Genomic DNA, 20,441 nt, shown 5'->3' on the forward strand with positions numbered 1-20,441 from the left:
CGCCTGTTGGGACGTAGAAAAAAGAAGGAGGGACCATGCGCGGACATTTAAAACAATGGCGGCGAAAGGTTCACGTTGGTGTGATGCGGAGGTGGAGTGTTTACTGCAGATTTGAAATGACGCATCACGATGACGTCATCAATGCCTGTGACTTGTTACGGCGTGATGACGTATAGGCAGCAAGAAGCATTCGCACCGAGGCCCAGGTAGTGTGAGTACAAACGGGCCTGGGCCGCGGGGGGAGAGGGAGGGGGCAAGTACCCCTAGCCAAGTACCCTAAAGCACGGGGCACGGTACGGACGGACAGTGTGAGGGCGCCCTGAGAGTGTGGGCATCCCCTCAGACAAAGCTTAAGGGTCTACTCACACATACCATTCGTACTGGGCCCGAGCACGATTCACAGCTCAAGTCTAGTTCACCTAAGCACGGCACACTTCCTGGCCGTGGCCTGGTTGAGATGTGGGCTTCGGCACAATTGTACATGTAGCAGCATAAAAGGCAATCCTGACTACTATTACATGCGACTGTTACCCGCGACAGTCTTTATGCAGAAGGGTTCCCGGTGGTGTGATGCGGAGGTGGAATGTTTACGGCAGATTTGGTCATATTAAAATATTCAAAAACAGTCGGAGAAAGCGCTCCGTTGTGATGACATCAATCACTGTGTGTGTCGTTTTACGATGCAATGACATATAAGCAAGAAGCAATCATGCCGTGGCCCGGATCTTTTGAAGCCGTGCGAGTGTAGGCCGGGTCTAGCCAGAGGGGAAGGAGAGAGGGGGGGGACCATCACGCTCCAGCATGGCAGGATCAACTGGGCCGAATGTGACCTCTCTATCAATCACACTGATGCAGACTGACCTTAGAGTGGAGGTAGTCGTGCTGGAAGGTGTGGATGGGCTTTCCATCTAGCAGCACTTGGCCCTGCTTAGGAAGGTAGAAGTTTTCCAGCAGACTCACGCAGGAGCTCTTCCCACTGCCTGAAGGCCCCACGAGGGCGGTCACCTCCCCGGGCCGCAGAGTGAACGACACTCCCTGCAAAACACATTCATTCCAGAAAGGGTTTCTTTTTCAAACTTACCAAATTATTATCTCATCTCATCTTCAGCCTCTTATCCGGGGTCGGGGCGCGGGAGCAGCAGCTTTAGCAGGGGACCCCAAACTTCCCTTTCCCGGGCCACATTAACCAGCTCTAACTGGGGGATCCTGAGGCGTTCCCAGGCCAGTGTGGAGATCTAATCTCTCCACCTGGTCCTGGGTCTTCCCCGAGGCCTCCTCCCAGCTGGACGTGCCTGGAACACCTCCCCAGGGTTCATCCTTACTAGATGATCCTGAACCACCTCAACTGGCTCCTTTCAACGCAAAGGAGCAGCGGCTCTACTCCGAGTTCCTCACGGATGCTGAACTTCTCCCCCTCTCTCTAAGGGAGACTCCAGCCCCCCTCCTGAGGAAACACATTTTGGACGCTTGTACCCGCGACCTCCTTCTTTCGGTCATGACCCAGCCTCAGAACAAACCTTGAGAATATCGGTCTCAGGGCGTGTTGGGTAGGCAAACGTGATGTCTTTGAATTCAACCACGCCGGTGCATGTGTCTGGAGCCTCTGTGCCATCAGCTGGGTGTTTGGGTTCCCTGTCCAGGTACTCGAAAACCTTCTCAGCAGCCCCGACTCCCTGCATGAGGCCTGTGTACACCGATGCAATACTCTGTAAGGTAAACCACACGTGGCTTTGGTTAAGAGGATCGGCGTCTTTATTGATGCTAAATGAAGTAAACTAGTAAAACCGATGAGATACCTCGAGACATTCTCCCAGTTCGAGCATGTATATGAAAAAAGATATCAAGGCGCCGCTACTCATCTGACCGGTTATGACGAGGTGGCCACCATAGTAGAGGATAGCAACCTCTAAAGCCAGCTCTGAGATCTGAAATACACACAGAGGTTCTATTGATGCAGACACTGTAACAAACAGGTTTCTATAAAGACACAGATTAGGAGCTCTGCATCGATATCTGAAGGGCTAACTGCTGATACCTACACAGCTGGACCACATGTAGCACGCATAGGCTATGGCTTGTTTCTTGTTGAGCTGGAACATGACCAACAGCTTGCCGTAGTAGGTGTCAGCCTCCCCACACTCGTTGGCAAAGCTCCGTACCGTCCGCATGGCTGAAATGGTTTCCTCTGCAACCTTATTGGCCTCTGCGAGGACTGTTTGCACCTCCTTGGTCAATTTCTGGAGAGGAAAACAAAACAACCTAGAGTTAATGCCTTCTGGTTTTATGCCTCCAACCAATCGAGCTGCAGTTTACATCCAAACTGTCCAGACCAGGGGTGGGCAATTCCGGTCCTGCAGAGCCACTGTCCTGCATGCTTTAGGTTCCTCCCTACCCTAACACACTGAGTCTAACAATGATCAAACTGTGACGAGCTTCAGCTGCTTGATAACGGGCACATCATCAGACTCAGGTGTGTTAGAGCAGAGAGAAACCTAAACGAACATAACATATGTAGTGAAGACTTTGAAGGGGTTTCATAAAAGATATTAAGTGTATTTTTCGGTGAAACGTCGGCGCTTCACACCTATCTTCAACCCGGCAGCACAGAATACAATCAGCAGATCAGTGTCAGTAGTTCAGTATGTGACCAAATGCCCCCCCCCCCCTTCTGCACCTGAGTTATGAAACATCATGACGTCACAGGGAAGTTGATCTTTCAGATAGAAAGTGTCATTTCTTCATCAATTAGAGTTATGGCCAAAAATGCATTCTGTGATGTCGTTTTCAAAATAAAAGAACTTTCCATAGAGAGACACTTATTACAGATCAATAACAAGTTACTTACTTTAAAGTTGTACTCTGTAATAACTGAGGCAGGTGTTTGTAGCGGCCGCTTTGGCCTTTAAATGCACAGCAATATTAAACTGACCACCTAATTTAATACAATTTATTTCCCGAGCTTCTTTAACGTGAGGCTACAAGTTACAGTTACAGCGTCTGTTCATAAGCGTTCATCCAGGTTGACGGACCCGAAGCCTCCGTATGTGACGAGCTGGGAGAACGGTTTTAAAGCAGCTCATGAGCTGAGTGACAGGGGCTGCATAACCTGCCTTCACCAGCTGAGCGATATCTTCTAAACCAAAAGAGTTCCCATGTCGGCTCCATGGGGAAGAAATCAACAGTGCAGAGCGCAGAGAGTGAGGGGAAACAGACGCACGCAGCACGAGCTGATCAGTCAGCGTAGACAGACACAGGAGAAAACTCTGGTAAGGGTTAATATATTTAATAACATGGAAATGTATCTGTTCTGTGAGATGAGTGAAGGGCGGCCGTCACAAACACGATGTCTGCATGGAGCGTGTTGACAGGCGGAGGGCAGGGCCTTTTTGGACGGCGAGGCCCCACCTGTGGAGGTATTCTTTACAGGGGTGGTCCAGACACATACGAGTGAGCCTGACTTGGAATTCAGACTTCAACAGTCCCTTTCATTGCACTTTTAATCGTCGGAAGTTCCCGATTACTGAGTACAAGTGAACGCAGCATAAGCAACAGTGAAGAGCTCCAGCTGGGCAGATCAACGGCTGCGGACTGACACATTAGGGAGGGAATGTCTCCACAGACACACACTGGATACTCGTGGGTGATATGATCAATGTTGTTTTAACTCACTCTTTGATAGATAGTAATTTAAAAGACGATAAACTGGACGAAAATCTAATAGATTATATCTTTATGTGCTTTCTGACACCTTGTGACCTTGACATTTGTCCTCCAAAATCGGATCAGTTCATCCCTGAGCCAAAACCGATGTTTGTGCAAAGTTTGAAGAACATCCCTCCAGGGGTTCCTGAGATATCGCGCTCACATGAACGTGTCGGAGGGACGGACGAACAGACCACCAGAAGTCACTGACAACCCTGTCGCCGGCACGGAGGCATAAAGATTTATCAGCGAATAAAATGGTGAACACACAAATCCTCCCCTACCTTGTAGTAATCACCGTAAAGTTCAGAGACAAAGGCGATGAACGGGAACCCCATGATGGTCACCAGTGTGAGCTTCCAGGACATCCCGAACATGAAGATGAAGAAGCCGGTGCCCTTGATGGCGCTCCGCAGGAAGACGTTAACGTTCTGGGAGATGAGATCGCTCACCTGGGTGGTGTCGGCTGACAGACGTGAAATTATGTCACCTACAGGGCGACATAGGCATGCAATGACATTAGAAGGACTGCTCGTTTTGATGAAGACAACCCCCAAACAGGGGGAGGAATCAATAATGAAGATGAGGGGGGGGGGGGGGTACTGCTATATCACCTGTATGGTTTTCATCAAAAAAGCCAATTTCCTGCCTCATCAGCGTCCTGAAGAGATGGTTCCTGAGACGAAGGTTCAATTTCGCAAACGTCAGGGTGAAGACTCCTCCGCGTACCCCCATTGCAAGAGAACTGAGGAGAGGGTCAAGGTGTCAGGAAGCGTTGACGTCACCGTGCATCGATCTGTAATTCCCGTCTCTATGGAAAGTTGCTTCATTTTGAAAACGCACACAGTGAGGGAGGTTCAGCCGTCAGGAGACAGCCTGGAGGTACTCACCTGACGAAGGCCAGCACTGACAGTGTGATCACAGGCTTAGCAAAGTACTCCATGCTCTGGTGAACCACGATGCTGTCTATTGCCTGCCCATAGTAGTACGGTATGAAGGCCTCACCTGCAGGTTGAAGAGAGAGGCAGGAATGTAATGGAAGGTCAGTCACATGCAGGTATTGACTATGACTTTTTATACTTGTAATACGTTTTCCTACGCCTGTGAACACTCTCATTGGTCCAGGTCATCGTTATCCCCAAAGAAATTCATGACAAAAGTGTGACGGGAATTACAATTAACTGTCGCCTCACAGCAAGAAGGTCACAGGTTCGCATCCCGACCTCGGTCTTTCTGTGCGGAGTTTGCATGTTCTCCCCGTGTCTGCGTGGGTTCTCTCCGGGTTCTCCGGTTTCCTCCCACAGTCCAAAGACATGTACGTGTTAGGTTCATTGATGACTCTAAATCACCCGTAGGTGTGAATGGTTGTCTGTCTCTGTTCGTCTCTATGTGTCCTGTGATAGACTGGCGTCCTGTCCAGGGTGGACCCCGCCTCACGCCCGATGTCAGCTGGGATCGGCTCCAGCACCCCCGCGACCCCGACCCCGGGATAAGCGGTTGAAGATGATTGAATGAATGATATTTAGGGGTACATATTAACACTTTATTTCCTCATGATGCACAAGTTTTCTTTATCTTTGCATGCAATGTAGAGCCCTGTATATCTTGTGAAGAAACTTCCCTTTATCCTGTGATACAAGTGGCACTGAAATGTATAATTATGACTCACAGGACAACAAGTCGCCCTTGTGCTCTGGAAACGTCGTGCCTGCTGACCACTATATTTAAGGCTCTATGGAACCTGACCTGTGGGGCACTCTTTGAGACGGGGGCCGTTTGTGCGGTCGTTCTGAAGAGGGCTTCCTTGCAAGGAAATGATTTGGAATAAACGCACATGGAGAAAGCCGATCTTATTGTTTCTTCATCTTTCTTGATCGACCCTTATTGATTAATTTTCCTACAACAAAAGCAACTGGACTTGGTTATTTGTCTAGGAAGGCGTCTCATCCCAGAGGCGTCATCAGTTCATGTACGCGTCTGACCAGGCTGGGACTGGACCAGGACCAGGCCCAGGACCAGGATCAGGCTGGGACTGGACAAGGACCAGGACCAGGACCAGGATCAGGCTGGGACTGGACCAGGACCAGGACCAGGACTAGGACCAGGATCAGGCTGGGACTGGACCAGGACCAGGACCAGACTGGACCAGGCCCAGGACCAGGACCAGGACCAGGATCAGGCTGGGACTGGACAAGGACCAGGACCAGGACCAGGATCAGGCTGGGACTGGACCAGGACCAGGACCAGGACCAGGACCAGGATCAGGCTGGGACTGGACCAGGACCAGGACCAGACTGGACCAGGCCCAGGACCAGGACCAGGCTGGGACTGGACCAGGACCAGGACCAGGACCAGACTGGACAAGGGCCTGGACCAGGACCAGGCTGGGACTGGACCAGGACCGGGCTGGGACTGCTCATGTTTTCCTACATCATTTATCCAGCTGCTTAGTGAAAACAATAACGTGACATTTGTTTCCAAAATTATGTCAGGAGCAGGTTTCAAAAAGTCTGACTGTGGCTCAGATCTAGTCAGACGTAAGATGGACGTCTAACTTCATCTGAATAACACGGTTAGCCCACAGCTGGCTATCTCATCTGCACTAAACTGGTCTTATCAGGGGGGTCCAGTCTGGTCTGCAGTCCTTGAGCCGAGTGGATATCTTTGTGAAAGTGGCCCCAGAAATTCAGTCAAACCAGGTCAAGAGTGACACACACACACACACACACACACACACACACACACACACACACACACACACACACACACACACACACACACACACACACACACACACACACACACACACACACACACACACACACACACACACACACACACACACACACACACACACACACACACACACACACACACACACACACACACACACACACACACACACAGTATTGTTTTGAAAGACGTGGCATTGAAAAGTATTTAAGTATTGATACTTTTGGCAGCCTTATCCCAGAGATGGACATTTGCTTTGGCATGTATATATAGATATATGTGTGTGTGTGTGTGTGTGTGTGTGTGTGTGTGTGTGTGTGTGTGTGTGTGTGTGTGTATTTTGACTGTAAACTGCTGTATTTAAAGGTGCTATTACAAATAAAGTTATCATTAAAAGGCGAGGTGACGATTGATGGAACTATTTTGAAGCTTATTATATGAGTTATTATATAAAATACTTAATACTCTGATGGATGAGTAGCACAATTATAATCAACAGCCTCAGCACACGAGTACAGAGCCATTAAAATGCTGGTTCATGCGCTATTACACTCACACACAGCCGAGATGAGGAGAAAGAGGACGGCGACGGACAGCAGCCCGCCATCCTTCCTGCAGTAGGTCAGCAGACGCCCCAGTGTAGCCCCAGAGTGGGTCTTCTCCTCGCCCTTCTTCTTCTTCCCGTCACACCCCGCCCCCTGCTCCTCCTCACCCACTGTCCTCACCAGCTTTTCGGTGTCCTCCTGAGAGCCCCCTCCGCCTCTACCGCTGTTGCTCACCGAGTTGGACTCCCTCCCCAGAAGTCTCCAGAGCAGCACGACACCCAGAGAGGAGGCGCAGGTCCAACATATCAGACTCAGGAACCAGGGCTCGTGGGTCAGAGGCTTCAGCTCGGTCAGCATCAGCATCTTGGCCAGCGTGTAGGTGATCGTGATCAGGCAGATGAGGAGAACGAGGGGGGTGAGTTTAGCCGCCCTCTGCGGGCCGTCTTCTCTATTCCATGACACCCCTATGGACGCTCCCAGCAGCAGGGAGGCTCTGAGCAGCACAGTCCCCCAGACGTCCAAGGCCGACCGGAGAACGTTAAAGTTCAAGGCATCCTCTTTGAATATGCTCCAGTGTGATCCGTGCGTGTACAGGACGGTGGTGACAATCACGTCCAGCAGGATGTGCAGCACGGCGCTGCTCACAGCTACTTTGATGCCCATGCTGCTGTTCAGGAGAGAGTAAAACAGGATGTTATTATTCAAATACTTTTATTTTATTGGGTTTTGAATTGTTAACTTTAACAAAACAATTAACAAGTCCCCAAACAGCAACCCCAACATTCATTCATTCATTCAGTCATCTTCAACCACTTGTCCCTGGTTGGAGCCGATCCCAGCTGACATCGGGCGTGAGGCGGGGTCCACCCTGGACAGGACGCCAGTCTATCACAGGACACATAGAGACGAACAGAGACAGACAACCATTCACACCTACGGGTGATTTAGAGTCATCAATGAACCGAACACCTGCACGTCTTTGGACTGTGGGAGGAAACCGGAGAACCCGGAGAAAACCCACGCAGACACGGGGACAACATGCAAACTCCACACAGAAGGGTCCCAGACGGGATTCGAACCAGGAACCCTCTCGCTGTGATTGTCTTTCACAATTGTATAAAACACTAAACTCCTTTTTCTGAACCACATTCTCACCCTAAACAGCAGGAAATTGTAAGTTAAAATTGTTCAGAAATTTGTGTTCTAACATCTCAAATGTGCCATTATGTTATAAATAAAGTTACATAAGTGTTTAACTACACCAGGTAATAACAGAAATTGACTATATACTAAAACATGGACACACAATACAGTGCAAAACTCACTCCTGGAATTTATTTACACTTACTTTTATTTTGAAGGGACGCACTTCCGGTCTTCGGCGGCTCGTCGCTACAGTGCGGAAAATATAAAAAAGGTAAATTCATGCGATAATAACTTTAATTTAAGCGGTCACCACGCTGTACATAATTACCAGTAAGCTTGTAAATAAGAAATAAATAATAAAATAATAAAAATAAATAACGCTAGCTTAGTTAGCTACTAGCAGGCGATGAGTTGCGTCCGGATATTAAATTAAACCGCTTATTTTTGTGCAACCGGGTGTAATAAAAACATTAACTATAGTTTCTATCTATTCCTAATGAAACACACAGCAGGGTAAATGTGGAAGACGTTCAGAGAGAGCCTCAAAGTGAGTCAAGTTAGCTTTGAGAGAGAGAGAGAGAGAGAGAGCCGACATTAGTGTCAACCAGAGCTGCACACCACCACAGATCGTCTATAGGTGAGGGGGTTCACACACACACACACACACACACACACACACACACACACTCACACTCACACTCACACTCACACTCACACTCACACTCACACTCACACTCACACACACACACACACACACACACACACACACACACACACACACACACACACACACACACACACACACACACACGCACTTGACTTTATTAATATGAATCACAACAACAACAAGGTAGAAGCTGCAAATCAGTGTAATGCAATCATTGCAATGCGCATGCGTCATCTCGTCCTGCAATGTTTAAAGTTAGACAAAATCCAACTGTGTTGTGTCAAAGTGTGAGGTGTTGTTAAAGTACCTGCTCGATGGGTGGCTTTAATAAGAGCTGCTGTGACTCACTGAGGCCCCGGGCGCGTTCACGTTCACGCTGCCAAGCACGCGCATCTCCCATTCATGATGACCCAGTCTGAAGAGGATCAGCTGCAGGGAGAGAGAGGTAGAAGTCAGAGACACGCCCCTTTGCTTCAGCTGTTGCGGAAGTAAACTCAGTGTGTGTGTGTGTGTGTGTGTGTGTGTGTGTGTGTGTGTGTGTGTGTGTGTGTGTGTGGCTCCTCCTCCCACCAGGTATTTCAGGGGGTGTTCAAGAGCGTCAGTTCAAAAACACTAAAATGATGCTCAAAAGCTCGGTCCATAGGTGACTTGGCTGGGAACTGTAAGGTCGCTGGTTCGAGTCCCTGTGTGGACCATGTATGGAGTTTGGACTGGTGGCTGGAGAGATGCCAGTTTATCTCCTGGGCACTGCCGAGGTGCTGTTGAGCAAGTCACTGGACCCCCAACTGCTCAGGTCACTGCAGCGCCCTCGCTCTAACATCTCTCCTTAATTGCATGTATACAGGTCCTGTCTGTGCATGTGTGTATTTTCAGGCCTGTGTGTGTGTAACATGATTAATAATAAGAGTGAAAAAATGTAATAATGTACTTCTTCTTCTAATGTGTCACTATGAAGTCATGATGGGGCACTGATGTACTGCAGGCTACTTGTTTTTATCCTAAAATAGTTCTTTAAGTTCATACAGGAGTCATATACATCACTATTAATGTTATTACCCTGTGTGTGTGCTGCTTTATCAGTTGGTTCCCATGCGTATGTGTTATGTTTTAACTCACACTTGTGTTGTTTTATTTGTTATGTGTTTTTGTGCTGCATCTTCCTGTCTTCGTTCCTACCCTCACCTGTGGTCATGAAAGCTGGGTCATGACCGAAAGAACGAGGTCGCGAGTACAAGCGGCCGAAATGGGTTTTCTCAGGAGGGGGTCTGGAGTCTCCCTTAGAGAGAGGGGGAGAAGTTCAGCATCCGTGAGGAACTCGGAGTAGAGCCGCTGCTCCTTTGCGTTGAAAGGAGCCAGTTGAGGTGGTTCAGGATCATCTGGTAAGGATGAACCCTGGGCGCCTCCCTAGGGAGGTGTTCCAGGCACGTCCAGCTGGGAGGAGGCCTCTGGGAAGACCCAGGACCAGGTGGAGAGATTAGATCTCCACACTGGCCTGGGAACGTCTCGGGATCCCCCAGTTAGAGCTGGTTAATGTGGCCCGGGAAAGGGAAGTTTGGGGTCCCCTGCTAAAACTGCTGCCCCCGCGACCCGACCCCGGATAAGCAGTTGAAGATGAGATGAGATGAGATCTTCCTGTATGTTTTTAATGTTTTGTCAAGGACTGCAGATGACATTCAGCCTGCGTGGTTAAATCCAGCACGTGTGACTTTGTTGCTCTTGTTAATGTGCGTTGTCCCTTTTAAATAGAGAAAATAAAATTAAAAAATGCTCAAAGTTGTCCTTAAAAAGTATTATTTCTGATTGATATGTGCAGCTTGGAATATTTAAAGTGGATTTCAACCTTTTTAAAGCTCCTTTTATATCAACAACGGATCAAATAACTATGTGAAATATGAAAGTAGACCTTTGTAGTGACACATGTAAAGAGAGTAAACGCGTAACTCTGTAGCTCTCACTGCTCTCATCCTACGTTTCCAGCAGCAGCTGCTTTCACTAAACATCCATTCATTCATCTTCAACCGCTTGTCCCTGTCGGGGTCGTGGGGGGGCTGGAGCCGATCCCAGCTGACATCGGGCGTGAGGCGGGGTCCACCCTGGACAGGACGCCAGTCTATCACAGGACACATAGAGACGAACAGAGACAGACAACCATTCACACCTACGGGCGATTTTAGAGGCCTCTAAATCTCGCTGTGAGGCAACAGTGCTAACCACCACACCAGCGTGCCACCCTTCAGTAAACATATAAAAGTTAAATAACAGCTCTGATAAATCCATGCACACTACTAGATCACAAAGTTAGCAAAAAGCTGAGGAACAGAGAGCAGTGGACAGCGACGGAGCCAGGTATTTCCTGGTAGAGAGCAAAACAGAGCTGAAAGGACAGTAAACACACTGGTCGACTGGACAGGACTCTAAATGGACGCTAATGTTGCTCTGTGTCTATACATTGTGTTAATAGGCAACTGTTTGAAGTTAGGGCGACACGGTAGTTTGGTAGGTAGCACTGTCGCTTCACAGCGAGAAGGTTCCTGGTTCGAATCCCGGCTGGGGTCCTTCTGTGTGGAGTTTGCATGTTGTCCCCGTGTCTGCGTGGGTTTTCTCCGGGTTCTCCGGTTTCCTCCCACAGTCCAAAGACGTGCAGGTGTTCGGTTCATTGATGACTCTAAATCACCCGTAGGTGTGAATGGTTGTCTGTCTCTGTTCGTCTCTATGTGTCCTGTGATAGACTGGCGTCCTGTCCAGGGTGGACCCCGCCTCACGCCCGATGTCAGCTGGGATCGGCTCCAGCCCCCCCGCGACCCCGACAGGGACAAGTGGTTGAAGATGGATGGATAGTGTTTTCCAGTGTCCTAGTGTGGACAGATGACAGGACGTCCAATCGTATCCGATTCCCCATTAGGTAATGATTTTACACCAGGGCTACGTAAAAGAAACAATACCTTTATTCAGAGTATTGCAGCTTAAAAATCTATTGGATAACAGTGAAAAAAATAAAATAAGTTAACAGCATTTTTCATGGGAAACATTTCAACAACACTTCACGTGGGTCAGTGTTTGTTGCCACGTGTTCGGCCCTGGATTCTGTCTCCGTGAGCCAGAGTCTGTGTTCAACGGACGTCCATTTCATTTTACCGACGTCGGGATTTTCCGTCTTCAGTCCGAGACTTCGGGGCGGCTCACGCCAACCTCACTGATCGGTCAACTCCGCGGTGGTTTTTCCACGCGCTCCTCCTCAGTGCACGTCAGACTCGGCTAAGTGATATTCTAAGTCGGTCTTCATGTCCTCGGAGCCACTTTGCTCGGTGGCCAGCACCGTCTCTACGGGGAAAGATAAATATAAACTGTCTTTCAGTTTTTTCGGCGAGGGCGAGTCTCCCGCGCTGAACAGGGGGTCGGCCATTTTAAAGGTCATCTGCGGCGTGCTGTGTGTCCTGCGTTTGGCGTTCTTCTTCTTCTCTTGTTTGTAGGCCGCGTTCATATTGGCCATCACCTGGAAGTGGAACACACAGAGAGTTAAGGTTGATGAGTTTACCAACTCAGGGTGCACTCCCACTGTGCCTCCGTCCCGTGCCCCGTGCTTTAGGGTCCTTGTCCCCCCCTCCAGGCCTGTTTGTACTCACACTACCTGGGCCTCGGTGAATGCTTCTTGCTGCCTATACGTCATCACGCCGTAACACGTCACACGCATTGATGACGTCATGGCGATGCGTGGCTTTGTTTCCAGATCTTTCCGTAGACCTCGGAGTTTTTGTGCGTCTTGTCGACTGTTTTTGAATCTTTTCATCGACCAAATCTGCAGTAAACACTCCACCTCCGCATCACACCAACGTGAACCTTTCGCCGCCATTGTTTTAAATGTCCGCGCATGGTCCCTCCTTCTTTTTTCTACGTCCCAACAGGCGCACAGGAAATGACCTGAGAGCCGCTGTAGGCCTCGTGCTCGTGCGCACGCTCATGCTCGTACAAACGTGCTTTACTAAAGCCCACCTCTCCCAAACGGGCCGTGGACGGCAACTGTACGGCTCCAAGGCGCGGTACTGTTGCACTCACACTGGTCAAACGAACTAGTATTTAGCCGTGAAACGTGCTCGGGCACGGTACGGATGGACAGTGTGAGTGCGCCCTAAATGTGTGTGTTACTGAATATCTGTCAGCAACACATGGCTAATACCAGCGTTAACTATGCATCCTCAATTATTGATGGAGTTTCTAGGACAGGAAGCTGTGGTGTAAGAATCAGGTTTCTGTCATGGGTCCACGAGAATGGTGTGTAAACATCCCTGTGACCCCTGTGTCACGGTATCTGTGGAGTATCATGTTTGGACGTTAAAGAAACAGGAAACTTGTATCAGCTGGGGTCAGTCAGTGGATTAACTTTAACAGCAGATGCCAAACTCATCTGAAAGCTGGAAACCTTGAGATTAATGTGAGATGCAGCTCCGTTTGTCTAGTCATTAATCTGTAATGAATGTTTAAAAGTCAGAGTTAAGAGTCTATAAGAGCTATTCCCATGCTGTATTACGCCTTAGATGTTGTTGCGGCACTTTATACCATTTTAGAAATACTTTTTTTTTTTTTTAAATCAAGACCTTAAAGTGAAATTCTGGTGTAAAACCCTAACCCTAACCCTAACCCAGGGTCTTTTTCGGCAAATAGACTCATCAAATAAGCAATCAAGACAATTTCTTTCTTGATGTTACGTTTTTTTCTGGCCCATAATCTCTGCTCTAATTAACCCAACAGCTGTTTTCAGATTCAATTAAAAAAAACAACTGTTCTGTCGTGTGGCAAACAGCAGACAGACGTTTGTGATTAGCTGGTGAACACAGTGGAGCAGCAAGCAGCTGAGAAGCTAAAGACCAGAACAGGAGCTGCAAAGGGCGTGGCAAACTGGGCTTAAATTAGTCAGGAGGTCTGAAATGACAACTTGATATCAGTGTTTGACAGCTTGTCCTGCTGCCCCCAAGTGGCCAGAGACGAAACAAATAATATTATCTTTAAAGACGGATTTAGGGCGCACTCACACTGTCCGGGGCCAAAACCGGTTTTTCGGGTCAAGCCTAGTGCGTTTGACCAGTGTGAGTGCACCCACTCCGCGCATAACTGCGGCCAGCTGACCGTCCACGGCCCGTCTGAGAGAGGTGGGCTTTTGTAGAGCGCGTTTGCACATGTACGAGCACGAGCGTGCGCACGTGTACGAGCACGAGGCCTACGGCGGTTCTGAAAAAAGAAGGAGGGACCATGCGCAGACATTTAAAACAATGGCGGTGAAAGGTTGACGTTGGTGTGATGCGGAGGTGGAGTGTTTACTGCAGATTTGGTCGATGAAAAGATTCAAAAACAGTCGACAAGACGCACAAAAACTCAGAGGTCTACGGAAAGATCTGGAAACAAAGCCACGCATCGCCATGACGTCATCAATGCCTGTGACGTGTTACGGCGTGATGACGTATAGGCAGCAAGAAGCATTCACCGAGGCCCAGGTAGTGTCAGTACAATCGGGCCTGGGGCGCGGGGGGAGAGGGAGGGGGGACAAGGACCGGGGCGCGGTGCAGAAGGACAGTGTGAGTGCGCCCTTAAACATTTAAATGGCCCTTCAAACCCTGTTTCTTTCCAAGTGATAAAATAAAAAGAAACCACCTTTTCTGCACGTCCTAATAAGTAAAACTACCAGTCCCATGACCCCTCACCGTCTCACGTCCCATCCCAGAAATAAGATACTGTACATCACAAGAAAGCATCATCATCATCAGTATCCATGGTGACAATTACCAGCGTTTTCACAGAGTTCTGCTGCTCCTGCATTATGGTCATATACATGGAGGCCTTCTCCTTTGTGGAGTACATGTCCTGCTCCTGCTCGTCATAATTCAGCAGGCTCAGCGTACTCTAGAGGACAGGAAGTAGAATTAGTAATCAGAGACAAACCCCGATGGTAGAAGTTGTTTGTCTCCTTGACGATGGAGCCTCACCTCGTTCGGTAAATTAGCTTTCCTGTTGAACATGAGGGAGTAGGGGCTGAACTTGGTCGTGGGGTTGGTGGACGTCCTGAACAGGAAGAGCACAGGGTCCAGGAAGTCGTCCCATTGGCTCTGCTTCTCCGTTACCATCTGCACGACGGCTTCCTTCAGCAGAGGGCCGGTGCAGTCGTGCAGCGGGTTGAGCTGAGGCTGATCCAGAGGAGACACCTTCTGCGCGATGCTCCACCTGTCGCTCAGCAGCTTCGTCACCTAGAAAACACGAGCGCAGGGCGCTGGTCACACTGGCCCGCGACATCGTATCCCTTTTCTCGATCTGCTCATTTGAACGGAAACTTCGGGACTCACGTCTCACCTCGTCACAGAAGTCTGCGTTCTGCGTACACGCTATGGTTTTAGTGGCACCGAACCTGATTGAACAGAGAACAGCATGAGTTCAGGTTCAGGGTTCGAATAGAATAGAATGACTTTAATGATCCCAGACTGGGAAATGATTCTGTAACAGCAGCAGTGGGTCAGCAAATAAACACTCTGTACATAACATACATAGAATCCAATATATACATAGTACAGTGCACAGTGTGCTATAAACACTAAACAATAATAATATATACAACAAAATATACTATAACAATAATGATCTATACAACAAAACAGTAGAGAGCAGAGTTCTCTGTCAGGCAGAGGTGAGAGAGTTATTATAAAAAGTGATGGATTGTGTCTGTTGCTACGACAACGAAGCTGAAGCAGCCTTCTGGCGTTATAAAACACCTTTTCCGAGGTCAAGTTCAAGCACTTTTCAAGCACTTTCAAGCTTTTCCAGCACCTTACAGATGTGGTAAATTACATACATTTACGAACACATTGAAAATGATAATTTCACTTCACATTTTCATTAGAATCAGGTTCAAAGAGATGGTTTTATGTTATAAACAACTTAAATTGTTTTATAACACCAGGATGATGATACATAAAATTATATTTCTATTCTATAACTGTTAATAAGAAAATAAGGAAACAATTTTAAGCATTCGAAAGTACTTCATCCAAAACTCGAGCACTTTTCAAACCTTGAAAATACGACATTAAAATTAAAATACAAGCATTTTCACGGATTTCAAGCACCTGCACGAACCCTGCAGGTTAGGAAATGTTGCGAATTTCATGGAAAATCACCTGCATCAGAATTAAATGCCAGCAATTTTAGATCGGTCATGCAAGTGAGAAAAAAACGGTGATTTTAGCGCCATTTAGAGCAATGTAGTGACAGTCCCCGAGAGTTTGCACACACTCAAATTTACTGCATTTATTGAAAATCGTTTTAAAAACAGTCTAATGTGTTAAAAAAAGAACACTTTCAGGGCGCACTCACACTGTCCTGGACTTTAGGGTCCTTGTCCCCCCCTCCAGGCCCGTTTGTACTCACACTACCTGGGCCTCGGAGAATGCTTCTTGCTGCCTATACGTCATCACGCCGCAACACGTCACACGCATTGATGACGTCATGGCGATGCGTCGCTTTGTTTCCAAATCTTTCCGTAGACCTCGGAGTTTTTGTGCGTCTTGTCGACTGTTTTTGAATCTTTTCATCGACCAAATCTGCAGTAAACACTCCACCTCCGCATCACACCAACGCGAACCTTTCACCGCCATTGTTTTAAATGTCCGCGCATGGTCCCTCCTTCAATTTTCTATGTCCCAACAGGCGCACATAAATTACGTCAGAACCGTCAGGTTAGGTCCACAGCCCCTCCCGGTGTCTGCGCACGCCCCTGAACCTCGGTGTAATTATCAATGTGCTTTTACCTGTAAATGCATTTGGAAATACATCTGGCGACAGAGAGAGCGTCCGTCTTTTGCACCGGAAAAGCTTCTGGCCATTTAGTGAAGTAATCGATGAGGACGATGACGCTGGCGTTGCCCTGATGTGTCTCTGGAAAAGGCCCTGGTGAGAGAAGAGAGAGGCCGTTCTCAAAGTGAGGAAAGAAATCATACGGCAGACAAACGTCATTCAATGAAACCAATTAAGGCAATAACCTATAAAGTCAACGCCAACAATATCCCAAGCTGCGTCCACTTTTATCGGCCGGACCGTCCTCGCCATGTTTTTGTTCCTCTCCGTGTGCTGACAGGTCTCACACACTTTGATCTGAAACGGCAGTTGTAAACATTACTATCGTTACGTCTCACAAATGTTAACTGAACACTGGAGACAAAAAGATGCATGTACCCAATCCACTACGTCCTTGACGATGCCCAGCCAGTAGTACTTGCTCTGGATCCTGTGGACGGTCTTCTTCTGGCCCAGGTGATGGCCGATGTCGTTGAAGTGGCAGTCCAGAAAGATCTGCCTCTTCCTCTCCGCCTCGATCACCACCTCCCTCTTCTCTTCCTTCTTGGGTCCCACGTAGTACAGCTTGCCCTCTTGAATGTAGAAAAGAATGAAGAGCGATAAATGTGTGACACACCTTTTGGTATTCCCACAATAAGGGCGCACTCACACTGTGCCTCCGTCCCGTGCCCCGTGCTTTAGGGTCCTTGTCCCCCCCTCCAGGCCCGTTTGTACTCACACTACCTGGGCCTCGGCGAATGCTTCTTGCTGCCTATACGTCATCACGCCGATAAATATTGATGTCGTCTTGCTTATCTTTAAACCCTACGCCCCCCTCAGGCAAACAAAGGCATTTTTCGCATGTTTATTTGGGGATTTGGGGATAATTTTGGCTGTTTTATAGCTTGTGGCCTAATTTTTGGTAAAGACTAATATTCCTCATGTGTCACAAGGCTTGTTATTGACTAATATGTTTTTTAGCTAAACTTAATTCTATTATGAGGAATATTAGTCTTTACGTTGCATAAGTAGTTTGATATCCCCAGGTCAACAGATAAGGAAGCATAATAGATTTAAGTTTCGCAAAACAATCATAACAAATCATAAATAAAATCATTAAAAAATATATTATTCAAAAGCAGGCCCTGTGATACATGAGTGAAATTAGTTTATATGTTGCACAAGTGGTTTGACATAATTCAAAGAAATGGTTTAAATGCATAATAGTTTTTATTCTGAATATTAAATGAATGTTTAATATCAACAAATAAAGTTAAAATATACGAAAACAAATAAAGATAATATACAAATAGCAAATAAAGATAAAATACATAAAAAACAAATAAAGATAAAATATAAAAAACAAATAAAGATAAAATACATAAAAAACAAATACATTTAAGATATATAAAAACAAATAAAGATAAAATATATAAAAAACAAATCAAGATAAAATATAAAAAACAAATAAAGATAAAATATACTAAAAACAAATAAATAGATAAAATATACTAAAAACAAATAAATAGATAAAATATACTAAAAACAAATAAATAGATAAAATATACTAAAAACAAATAAATAGATAAAATATACTAAAAACAAATAAATAGATAAAATATACTAAAAACAAATAAAGATAAAATATACTAAAAACAAATAAATAGATTAAATATACTAAAAACAAATAAAGATAAAATATACAAAAAACAAATAAAGATAAAATATACTAAAAACAAATAAAGAGATAAAATATACTAAAAACAAATAAATAGATAAAATATACTAAAAAACAAATAAAGAGATAAAATATACTAAAAACAAATAAATAGATAAAATATACTAAAAAACGAATAAAGGTAAAATATACAAAAAAACAAATAAAGGTAAAATATGCAACATAAAGACTCATATCCCTCATGTGTCAGCAGGCTTGTTTTTGAACTATGTTGAATATGAAAGTGACTTAATTGTGGTTTTGTGCGCTGGAAGAAAGCAAAGCATCCTGTCACCGGGTTTGACATAAAGTAAAGTAACGTTTCTAAATAACTCTCACCATCAATGATGAATTTCTGCGCGTATCTCTTGAGGTTCTTCTTCCGTAGAGGGTTCATGGTCTGAGGGAAGCAGCCTTTAGCCACGAAAGTGTAGATGTCAGTGAGTTTGTTGGAGCTGGACTCCACCACCTCCTCCTCGGCCACTTGCAGGGACTCCACGCTCAACATGTCCGCTGAGAGTGAGCACTTAGACCGGACACAGCGAGCCAACACCTCGGTAAACAGCCGTGCTAGCTGTTAAACGGCATGTTTAGCTGCGGTGCTAGCTAATGCTAACGTGCACGGCTAACCCACAACAACAGAACGGCAGCAGTTTGGATTCTGAAGCTCGTGCTGGGGAATTCTTTCTCTTCTTCTACTGTTTCTTTTATGCAGTTGGTGTCATTTTGTTTTGTTCTGGCGCCGCCCTTCCGGACAACGAGCGGTACTTCCGGCCAACAAATAAAGATTAAATATACAAATAACAAATACAGATAAAATATACAATTAACAAATAAAGATAAAATACACATATAAAAATAAAGATGAAATACACAAATAACAAATAAATATCAAATATACATATAACAAAGGTAAAATATACAATAAAAAATAACATTTTACGTTTATAACAGTGTGTTTCTTCCCTCTAGTGGTCACAATATTTCATTACAGCTACCTGTAAGTAAAAGTGGTTAAACTTAAAATGTGTTTTCGGTCTGTGCAGTCATCGCCACTAAATATATCATGAGAAAATTAGATGTTAACTGGAAAAAAGTCTGTAACGTCAGGAGTCAAATGACTTTTATAACATCTTTGCTTTCTATTTATTTTATTTTTATTTTGCGAACCGGATGTGTCATGTTTGTAGCTGCTCGGTCAAACAGCAGCATCTTGTCAGTTAACGGTTGGTGCCATATCTGTGCTTTTATTTCGAAAACATCGAACCGGAAGTGTAATGTTAGTAGCTGCTCGGTCAAACAGCAGCAGCTGGTTGTCAGTTACCAGTTAGTGCCAGATCTGTGCTTTTATTTCTAAAACATCGAACCGGAAGTGTAATGAATGTAGCTGCTCGATCAAACAGCAGCAGCTTGTTGTAAGTCAACGGTTAGTGCCTTCTTCTTCTATGGAGTTTTACGGCAGCTGGCATCCATGATGTTGCATTGCTGCCTCTAACGGTTAGTGCCATATCTGTACTTCTATTTTGAAATCATAGAACCGGAAGTGTCATGTTAGTAGCTGCTCGGTCAAACAGAAGCATCTTGTCAGTTACCAGTTGCTGCCATATCTGTGCTTTTATTTCCAAAACATCGAACCGGAAGTGTACTGTTGCTCGGTCAAACAGCAGCAGCTTGTTGTCAGTTACCAGTTAGTGTCATATCTGTGCTTTTATTTTGAAGACTTCAAACCGGAAGTTTCATGTTAGTAGCTGCTCGGTCGAACAGCAGCATCTTGTTGTCAGTTAACGGTTAGTTCCATATCTGTGCTTTTATTCTGAAGACATCAAACCGGAAGTGTACTGTTGCTCGGTCAAACAGCAGCAGCTCGTTGTCAGTTACCAGTTGGTGCCATATCTGTGCTTTTATTTCCAAAACATCGAACCGGAAGTGTACTGTTGCTCGGTCAAACAGCAGCAGCTCGTTGTCAGTTAACAGTTGGTGCCATATCTGTGCTTTTATTCTGAAGACTTCGTACCGGAAGTGTAATGTTTGTAGCTGCTTGGTCAAACAGCAGCAGCTTGTTGTCAGTTACCAGTTAGTGTCATATCTGTGCTTTTATTCTGAAGACATCGAACCGGAA

General features: G+C 46.2%; 2 protein-coding genes across 4 annotated transcripts in view; both read right to left on the bottom strand.

The window, feature by feature from the left end:
• The window catches only part of abcb9 (ATP-binding cassette, sub-family B (MDR/TAP), member 9), a 13,318-nt gene extending 4,120 nt beyond the window's left edge, over positions 1-9,198 (bottom strand). The window contains exons 1-10 of one of the 3 annotated variants that reach the window (XM_083912915.1): positions 9,101-9,193; positions 8,329-8,372; positions 6,992-7,644; positions 4,593-4,707; positions 4,317-4,447; positions 3,987-4,192; positions 2,040-2,237; positions 1,797-1,925; positions 1,518-1,706; positions 862-1,035 (exon numbers count right to left, since the gene is read on the bottom strand). In XM_083912915.1, the coding sequence (XP_083769041.1) occupies positions 862-1,035; positions 1,518-1,706; positions 1,797-1,925; positions 2,040-2,237; positions 3,987-4,192; positions 4,317-4,447; positions 4,593-4,707; positions 6,992-7,643 (1,794 nt within the window). In that variant the 5' untranslated portion in view covers position 7,644; positions 8,329-8,372; positions 9,101-9,193. Of the gene's footprint in view, positions 1-861; positions 1,036-1,517; positions 1,707-1,796; positions 1,926-2,039; positions 2,238-3,986; positions 4,193-4,316; positions 4,448-4,592; positions 4,708-6,991; positions 7,648-8,328; positions 8,373-9,100 lie in introns of all 3 variants that reach the window. The other 2 variants (XM_083912914.1, XM_083912916.1) reach the window with 2 other exon arrangements.
• Positions 9,199-12,028: 2,830 nt separating this feature from the next.
• Positions 12,029-18,946, bottom strand: LOC310945758 (gypsy retrotransposon integrase-like protein 1; the record flags this gene model as incomplete). Its single annotated transcript, XM_083911964.1, has 8 exons — positions 18,662-18,946; positions 17,005-17,198; positions 16,812-16,923; positions 16,581-16,719; positions 15,130-15,184; positions 14,769-15,026; positions 14,569-14,685; positions 12,029-12,286 (listed from the first exon to the last, which is right to left on the bottom strand). Exons 1-8 carry the CDS (start codon positions 18,828-18,830, stop codon positions 12,029-12,031), a joined length of 1,302 nt encoding a protein of 433 aa, XP_083768090.1. The 5' UTR covers positions 18,831-18,946.
• Positions 18,947-20,441: the final 1,495 nt, after the last annotated feature.

Source organism: Echiichthys vipera (assembly GCF_963691815.1).
Source record: "Echiichthys vipera genome assembly, chromosome: 4".
Classification (NCBI taxonomy): domain Eukaryota; kingdom Metazoa; phylum Chordata; class Actinopteri; order Perciformes; family Trachinidae; genus Echiichthys; species Echiichthys vipera.